The following is a 9,628-nucleotide window of genomic DNA, read 5'->3' as shown; positions in this document are numbered from 1 at the left end:
GGGGGTGGGTGGGTGGCGGGTGGGGGTGTGTATGAGTGGCGGGTGGGGGTGTGTGTGTGGGTGGTGGGGGGTGGGGGTGGGTGGCGGGTGGGGGTGTGTATGAGTGTATGTGTGCATGCATAAGGACTTTAAGAAAGTGTAAAAAATATTTAGTGATTGGTTTTTATCTCATATCTCCCAGTCAGTATGATATGCACTGAGTATTAAATTCTGAGCAGTACCTTATTTCCCACCCAATGGCCTTTTTGTTTTTTGCACTATTAACTGGTACTCTCTCCTTCCTCCCTTTCTTCCTTAGAAATATGTCTGATTTAGAGCAGGACATGTAATATCCGAAGGAGTGTATGTAGATCCTTCTATTTCTCTGAAAGTGTAATTCTTTCTTATAGCACACTCCTGAATAGCCCAGAATGTAACAATTCCTTATGAAAAGTAGAACTCCTTTTAAAAGGCTGTTGAGGTTTTTCTGATGCAATGTGTGGCCTATTATTTCTTTTTTGTTTAAGGAAATTCAAGAGAGAATGAGAGTTTTGGAACTGTATGCCAATGATCCTGAGTTTGCAGCTTTTGTGAAAGAGCAACAAGTGTAAGCTTTTGGAACAGCCCCCTACCCCGACCTGCAGACTGAACAGTTTGCCCTAGAATAATATCACACCTGAGTGAGCACAGAATTTCTTGTCCATGTGACAGGAGTCTCGGTGATAACCATTTGTTGAGTTCTTCGAAGTTTATTCATGTCCACACAGATTTTCTCATTTATTCCTTACAAGGGCTTTGTAAAATTGGGTGTTTCTTATTTGAGGAAATGAAATCTTGGAGACATGAAGGGACTTACTTGTCCCTTACATGTCCCTTCAAGATGACAGTGATAGCCAGTGGCAGAGAAACTGTAAAACTAAGATACTGTCTGTTTTGGACTAGAGATGCCTGGACTACACATAGTCTTTTCATATATTCTCTCTTGTTATCATAGATCTCGCCAGTGATCTGACTGATGTGATGCCATAAAATATTTTTCATTGATAGTTCCTTTGAAGAACATTTGAGTAGCCATAAGTCCTCACATATTGCAACATATGCCCTCAATTCCATTTCTGTAGATACTTTTCAGTATGCTTTGAATTACAAATCTCGTTAAACTGTATCTCTTGCCTCTATCAAGTTAATCTTAATTTTCCTATTTGCTTTTCTCAGGATGCATTTTGGGCAAATCTGTAATTTTTTTCTTTGTTCCCAGAATCCATAACTAGACATAGGTTACAAAATAAACTATCTTGAAGAGACGCCATCGTGGGCATTAGCTGAGTGTATTGGGTAGGATTACAGTTTGGTATTGATATTTGGTCCTCCTCTTGCCTTCGTGGAAGTGTGTGTTCACGGAGGGCCAGACAGGTATCTTCTGGCTTGGCTTTTAGAAGAGAAAAATCAGAGCAATTCATGCATGCTTATAAAAGAAATTAATGAAGGGTCAGAATAACACCCATGGCCCTGAGTGGAACCCCTGCCCCTTTACTCAAAATTCTTTTTCTCTGATAGGTGGCTGCTTTGCTCGTGGTTCCTCTCTCAGAGAAGGGACAAACTGATACCTAAGGAAACTGAGAAAGATGCTTAGAAATCTAATTCCATGTGCATGGTAGAGATAACTCTAAAAATCTCTGAACATCTGACTTGGCTCCTAGGAGGTGCTGCCAGTCTTGCTGAACGCAGCCAGAGCAATATCACCAGGCATCTGCCTTTTAAACCAGAGAATCCATTCATCTCTGCCTCTTCAGCCAGCAGATGACCCACAGCTCCATTTCAGTAGTATCCAATAGAAAGAACAGGAATGTTTTTGTCTTTCCTAAGGCCCTTTAGAAGCCTCTGGAAGCTACCTGCCTGAATGTGTTCATTGAATTAAAAATGAGTCTTTTCTAGTCTAAGATATCCAAAGGAAGGATTCAGGAGAGCCTTATGGGAATAGGCAGATTGACTACATGTTTCTGTTTCTTCTGGTGCACTGTCTAACATTAAAATACACACAAAGAGTCTATGAAACAAAGAAGATTTGAACTAGAAGACCCTGTGACACAAAAGAAAGTCCACACAGGCTCTGTAACCTGAGGAGGTTCATAGAAGAAATAAGACATCAGAAAGATGTCAGGCACATAATCCATATAGCATTTTCAGTTTTCACTTAGTTTCAGAGTTTTCATATATCAGGTAGCCCAAAAAATATCAATAGATTTGATTCAGGATTAGTTAGAGCATCACATGGTCTTTGTAGAGTGGATTAGAAATTTTTTCAGCACAGCACAGAACAACTGTCCTTCAAAGAAAGAAAAAAATAGAAAGTATTCATGATTTTAGGAGTATAGCTTAGTGATCTATGACAGTAATTGCATTTTATTACATTCTTGCTTTTATTTTATTTATTTATTTTTTTTACTGAATTGCTGTTTGTGTTTTCATGGCAGGGAAGAGCTTTAACCAAAACTCCTGTTCTGAAACTGATTAGAAGCCTGGAGAAGATGGAGATTACTTGTCGCTTATGTCATATAATTAACCTGGATTTTGAACACTGTTGGAAGAAGAGTTTTCTATTAAAACATTAAATGTAGGGCACACTGTTTTTTTTTTTTTTTTCAGCTTAAGTTTTCAGAATGTAGTAAGAGATATTACCATTTTTATTTCTATAAAGACTGAAAGCTGTGTTTAAAGAAATTGAAAACTACATAACCTCTGGAAAGTATTCTACAAGAAAAAGCTGGACTTGGGAGTTAGGGCTGCAGTTGCTGTCTGCTTCTGAATCATTGAGGGTGTCTCCTAAGAACTGTGCCTCGGGTTTCTCAATAGGAAAATAAGGTGAGACTCTTACATGGAGAAGTCTGGCTTAGTAAGGGAATATTTTGGAGCATATTTGTTATTGTTGGGTAGAAGGGAAAACCTTTGAAGTAGTCTTAGTGGGTAGTTTATAGTCAGGCATTCATCTAAATAAAATATTTTCTTTCTTTTTTTTTTTGATCAAACTGCTAAAGAAAAAGCAAACTTTTTTGCTGCAGGATAGAATTAGGGTTGTATTTTTATGCTTCTATCAGTGTTTTGCATTTCCTGAGCATATTAATCAAGACCACATTATTGTTATGTTAACTATTTTAATGTCTTTTTTTTTTTTTTTTTTTTTTTAGTTTTCAGGAATAATGCAATAATAAACTTCTAAATAAAGTTTAGAAGATTCCCATTAATCTAAAGACAAATTTAATCACATGGGCAGGGAGGAAGTGAGTGTCAGGTCAAGACCCCAGTGCTGAGATTATATTTTGTTTCTTGATTGCTGGACTGAGGTTCCCTGATTGCTTCTGAGATCTAAAGATGTCTTGGGCAAATCCTGTCTCTCCTCCAGTTCCTGGTATATTAATTTGGAAAACAGCACTTAACTACCTCACATAATATAGATTAGCTCATTTTCATTGCTTCTCCTTTGTGTAATACCTCCAGTCTAAATTAACTCCTACTTATGTAAAACAGGGCAAAGCTTTTATTACTATTAAAATATTTTAAAAACTGAACAGATAGGAAGTCCATACCTTATATAAATTTTGACAGAAAATGGAAGTTTTCCACTTTCCCCCTAGTGTTTTTTTGAGAAGGCCAAATAATCATCATCATGTTATTAAATTGCATATGCATTAGGTTATTATTAATGCAGATACTTTATACTAGATGTTTTCATGTTTGCCAAAACCAATTCTGAACATTTTGATTTATTTCTGACCAGATATAAATAACCAGTATAAACTGACCATAAGATAAAATACTTGGTTCACTTTTTTTTTCCTCAACTTGATGACTGCCAATTCTGCTCATAATGAGGATACTGGAAACTAAATATCCGGGCTCGGTGTATGCCACAGTAAAACTAGTGAAAACCTCGAAGATGGCCAGGTATTTTGCAAAGTATGTGTGGATAACAAGGTGTGTGTGTGTGTGTGTGTGTGTGTGTGTATGCGCATGCATGCCCGCGCCAAGGTGGCACCCTTGTCCTAGTATTTCCTTTCATTCTCTACTCACATAATGGATCCTCTAACAGTTCAGTATAGGTACACTTTCTACTATTTTATTGAAATGTTCTAGTCTTAATATTGGATAATTAGACACTTTCCACTGGGCCCATTTGAAAAGTAATTGATAATTATCTTTAAGATATTTTAAGTGTTAATGATATTTGTCACTACTAAATGCTTAGTTTTATTTATGAAACTTTCAAAATTTTCTGCTTAAGATTGCAAACTGTTTTCCTATACTATGTGTTAGATGAAAATATATTTTATCACAAATTAACCTCAGAATGCAACTCTTTGAATGTGTGCTTGCTGGAAGAATTCCAGGTGGACACAAATCCCTCTAGGGCAGGTCACCATGTGGAACACTTAGGAGAAGCACAAACTGAGCCAAAGGAGGGTTGTTGTTTTCCACAAACTAAGCAGTGAAGTGGGAATTTGGGAATTCTGACACACGTCACCATTTCTGATTTCCTTTTGCATGACCTTTTCATGCAAGAGCAAAACACTTAGCTCTTCATGAATGTCTGCTCCACACCAATGAAATGGAAGAGTAAAGGAACCCCTCAACTATCAGGGAAAGAACAGGAGGCCTCAGTTGAGGAATACAACTTTTGTCCTACCTTTGCTATAGCTGAACCACTGTTGAAAGGTTGAAGAACACAGTTTCCCCAGCAAAGATCCACTCATGTACAAAGCAAAGCACTAAAGGAGCTATTAGTTTGATGGAAAAAACTACCCCTAAAGGGCTTCTTTCTAAAAGACCTTCCTCAAAGGTGATTTAATGCCATGCCATCATTTAAAAGTCTTAGGCTGAACTCTCGTTTACACTGCACAGTTGAGGAATGAAATTTTCTGAGTACTAGAACGTTCTTGTTAACCTAGCAATATAATATTCAATAAGACTATCACCTTATTTGAAAACAATAAAATGCAGTTAGCAGTAAAAGTGCATGGTAAATTACCATTTTAAAAATGTTATTATAAAAGGTTGTAAGATACTGTGGTGGTTTACAGATGTAGCCTTTATAACTGAATTACATACACTATCCTTTTGTATGGGTTGTGGATAAAGGGGAATTTATTTGATAAATAGGGCTTCATTTTCACCACTGCAAAGGTTTAAGGGTATTTGTTCACATTTATGTTGCCTAAAGTCCCATTTACTTTATTATTATTGTTATTTGAGATGGAGTCTTGCTCTGTCACCCAGGCTGGAGTGTAATGGGGCGATCTCAGCTCACTGCAACCTCTGCCTCCTGGGTTCAAGCGATTCTCATGCTTCAACTTCCTGAGTAGCTGGACTTACAGATGCCCACCACCATGCCTGGCTAATTTTTATATTTTTAGTAGAGATGGGGTTTCACTATCACCATATTGGCCAGCCTGGTCTCAAACTCCTGACCTCAGGTGATCCACCTGCCTTGGCCTCCCAAAGTGCTGGGATTACAGGAGTGAGCCACTGCGCCCGGCCCCATTTACTTTATATAATAAAACAAGTACAGGCTTTACCTTATTTTATTCCCACCTTCTGTGTTTTTCTTCTGCATTATCTAGTCACCACGGGTTGGCTCTTCCTTCCCACTTTCTCTTTTTTATTCTTTTCTTTTTTTTCCACACTAAATTGTAATGTGGTTGAACAACTCTGACTTAATATTACCTCTAACAAAAAGTTGGAAACTGCACAAATATTCTTTGTAGGCTCTAAAAGTAGGTTGGCTGAAGTATGATACCTGAACTAATTATTCATTTGTATGCTTGTTTTATAAATTTGACTTCCATTTCATGACTTTTTTGGTAGCTTTATGTTATTTCTGTTTTCAACAATGGCTACTTTGACATCTTTCTGTCCCTGAATTAAATTTTCATTTTGCAAGGGAAAGAGAAGACAACATATTTATTTCATAATGAAACAGCTAATGAAGTAGAATAACTATTAAATTGAGATGTTTTAGCAAAAAAACAAAAACAAAAACAAACCCCAAACGGGTTGTTTTATTGTTTTCTAAAACGTTTCTAACAATTCCCAGTAGGAATGGGTGGGGCCAGCCTTCCTCATTTACAATCCAGCTGTAGTGAGTCAAGATTCTAGCTTATTCTACTCCCAATTGTCTAATAAATGCAGAAAAATGATGTGACGGTCACAATCCTGAAATCCATTGCATTGTACTTCACAAAGGATATCCGGGTGGAAGGTGGGAAGATGGGACAGTACCATGATGTAAAGAATTGCCTGGAAATTTCCTTGAGTCATGCATTTTGTAAAACCTTACGCTACTGCTGTGAGCTAATAAGAGACAGGTTGAACCCCTCCCCTTGGGATAGTAAGACTGAGGGCTAAAAACATTGCCCTCAGCCCACACAGTTATAGCTACAGCCTAAGTTAAATGATTCCTCATCCTGGTGTTTTTTCTCATATTTAATTACTTCTTTAAATATTAAGATTATATATAGAAAAAATAATTGTGGTATCAGAGAATACAGGTATAATTTTTCACATATCAGGACTATGTGATGATATATAAACAATAGTGTACATACCATAATATATGTTTAATATGGAGTATGGATAATGAAGGACTTTTCTTTTTCACCTTGTTTATAATGACATTTTATCCAGAGTTTGAATCAAATAAATTCATGTTAACTGTACTATTTTATTGAAATGTTCTATTCTTCTTATTGGATAATTAGAAATAAATATTTTAAAGTCTTTACGAATAAATAAGGATCTTTTCCTATGTATACAACTGTACTATTTTCATTAGTAATAAACATCACTTTCAAGAACCTGTCTACATTTGTTTTTGTCAATTAGAAGGAAAATTGTAGATCTTAGCAACAGCTGAATTGTAATGACCATTTAAAGACACATACTATGTGAGCATTGTGTGAAAATGAAAATCTTTCTTTGATTTATCTCTGCAAAGTGAAGATTAGGAGAACTGGAGATGAATTTGGAGCCTAAGTGTTGCCTCAAATGATGTTGTATTTAATGATGATGAGTCGTTATTTGGCCGTTCTTAAACTTTACTCTTTTAAACTGTTAGAAACTATCTTCCCCCCCCCCCCCCCCCCCCCCGCCGTCAGTCACTGCTTAAGGTAGGAATGCAAAGAAAACTGATGAAGCTGATTAAAGAAAGATTAGGTGACATAGCTAGCACCAGCTGTCTGTAAGGAGAGGAGAAATGGGTGACCTCTCTAAAGAGAAGAGAGGAGACATAAATATGGTAGCAATGATCTAAAGCAATCTTGCATGGGAGGGGCAGGAGGAAAACCAGCTACCAGTTATCTAAGCAGGTGATTCCCCAGTGCATTGGCATCAGAAACCTCAGTTTTCAGTTTTTTTTCCTTCCTACCTTTGCATGATGTCTTGCTGGCAACAGGACATGAAGAAATCGTAAATCAGTCTTAGAAAATAGGAGGGTGGTCTTACAATGAGAACACTTGGACACAGGATGGGGAACATCACACACCGGGGCCTGTCGTGGGGTGGGAGGAGTGGGGAGGGATAGCATTAGGAGATACACCTAATGTAAGTGATGAGTTAATGGGTGCAGCACACCAACATGGCACATGTATACATATGTAACAAACCTGCACATTGTGTACATGTACCCTAGAACTTAAAGTATAATAATAAAGAAAAAAAAAAAAAGAAAATAGGAGGATGGTCTTGATTTGACTCCAAAGCCATATTATAAAAACAAAAAGTAGGGGAAATATGCCTAATAAATATCTGTTGATTGATTAATAAGTGACCTGGTTTTAGGAGAAACAGTGAGTAATAACTCTGCTTTTAAGAAGTCTGGTCTGGACAAGCCCTAGTCGCTTTTAGCTCATGCCCTCACAATGCTGGTCCACTTTCTAGTTCCTCTGAATTAATGTCCCATGTGAGCTAGTCCTTATGGGCTGTGCTTCATGAGCTAACCTTGAAATTATCTTCTCACCAAAACTTACATATCTTGTCCTCCCTGCACCCCCTGTTTGTAAGAACAAATGAATCGATGCTAATATAATAATAGGTGTTCAGTAATCAGTCTTTTCCAAGTAATATCAAAATCATGTGTGGATTTTTAAGAAACAACTCATTGTCTCAGATTAATAACTCTCATTGGCAATATTGCACACACTAAGGCAGGTCTGGGGAAGAGTGTACATATTTTTGTCAGGTGGGCCTTTCAATGAGCCTCAAAAATTATTCATTCATGGCTTTTTCTGTACACATATATGCTTCCATTCTGTTATTCACTAAAGCTGTATTATAATTTTTATTCGTGTCATTAACTTCCCACTAAACGGAGTTTTTTGATGTTAGGGCCGTGGCTTATTCATTTATTCTTTGCAAAACCAAAGAGTACTTGATGTAGAATTAGTTTACAATGATGAGCAATTCAGTTGGCTTGAAATAATGGAGGTATCTGTTTTATCACCAGCAAGCAAATGGTTACCTTGTATACCAGGAATAAATTAGGTGGACCCCTGAGTGGATTAAAAATCACTTTTAAAGAGATGGTTTACGGAGATTTAAAAATAGCACTAAATATTTCACAAGATCAAACTGATACATTTATAGCTACCTTATTCTCATTTGGTAATTCATAGAATGTATGGACTGCTACATTCCATACATTACATGTCCACATGTAGTAACCTTTCTGAGTTTCCTAACCATAGACTCAAGGAAGAAGGCAGGATGAAGAGGTAGAATGGTTTGGGGAGTGGTGGTAGGATAGTAGGAAAAATTTAGGTGCTGTGGCTCAGGGAGGTGTAAAAACTGAGGGGTTTGTAGAGATAAATGTGATTGTGGGAACAATAATAACTTATTTTCTGCTTGTAGAGTTTGGAGTATGAGGCATAAAAAGGCATTTATTTAATCTTAAAAACTGTTCCTAAAAAGTGACTTTATGCTTTGTCTATTTCTTTATCATGTAGGGCAGAAAAAAGGCATCAGAAAGCAGGACATGGGTGAAGGTGTGACTCAGTTCTTCCCTTTCTTAAAAAAACCTGAGAGATAAGTAGTTGGTTACACCTTTCAGTTTTATTCAAGTTTCTGTAATTATCTTTTTTGAAAGTTAGTGATGATGTGCCTTCATAGCAGTGACTGATTTTGGTATTTCCCTATAGTTTCCCAGGGTTTACCCTAAGGGGAAAATTGCTTGACTTCCTCTTTCTGTAACTCTATCTTCACATAGTGGCAGGTATCCTGGTGCTCCAAAGGAAAGGCCCTTAAGAGAGAAGTCTTCATGCCAGGTTTGTCCAGGACATACTGCCCCTAATGTGATGTAGGTATTTGGAAGCATCTATTTGACTCTACACTCCTAGAGAACAGGTTTAGTTTTGCTCATTTTTAGATAATTGGCAAATACTCAACAAGACTTATATTGGTACCGACACAGGATTCTTCTCAGCCACTTTGCCAACTGGGGACCTCCATGGCCAGTGATGCCCCCCCGCCCCCCCCACTGCTCAGGCCTCACTCAACACCAGGCTTCCCACTGGAGGCACCCTGCCCACTTAGCCCACCTGCGTTATAGCTTGTACCCAATGTTCTGTCGTTCCCCAGCTCTTGTCCCATGTCCAGGAAGAAT

The 9,628-nt window shown here is 37.6% G+C and overlaps 1 protein-coding gene across 1 annotated transcript in view; it reads left to right on the top strand.

Moving 5' to 3' along the window:
• IMPG2 (interphotoreceptor matrix proteoglycan 2) overlaps positions 1–3,005 on the top strand; it is a 99,163-nt gene extending 96,158 nt beyond the window's left edge. The window contains exons 18-19 of the mRNA XM_025376459.1: positions 507–586; positions 2,454–3,005. Coding sequence (XP_025232244.1) covers positions 507–586; positions 2,454–2,466 — 93 coding nt within the window. The 3' untranslated portion in view covers positions 2,467–3,005. The remainder of the gene's footprint in view (positions 1–506; positions 587–2,453) is intronic.
• The last annotated feature ends 6,623 nt before the right edge of the window (positions 3,006–9,628 follow it).

This window comes from Theropithecus gelada, chromosome 2 (genome assembly GCF_003255815.1).
Source record: "Theropithecus gelada isolate Dixy chromosome 2, Tgel_1.0, whole genome shotgun sequence".
NCBI lineage: Eukaryota > Metazoa > Chordata > Mammalia > Primates > Cercopithecidae > Theropithecus > Theropithecus gelada.
The sequence above is the reverse complement of the archived record's forward strand: the minus strand, read 5'-3'. Positions and strand labels throughout refer to the sequence as shown.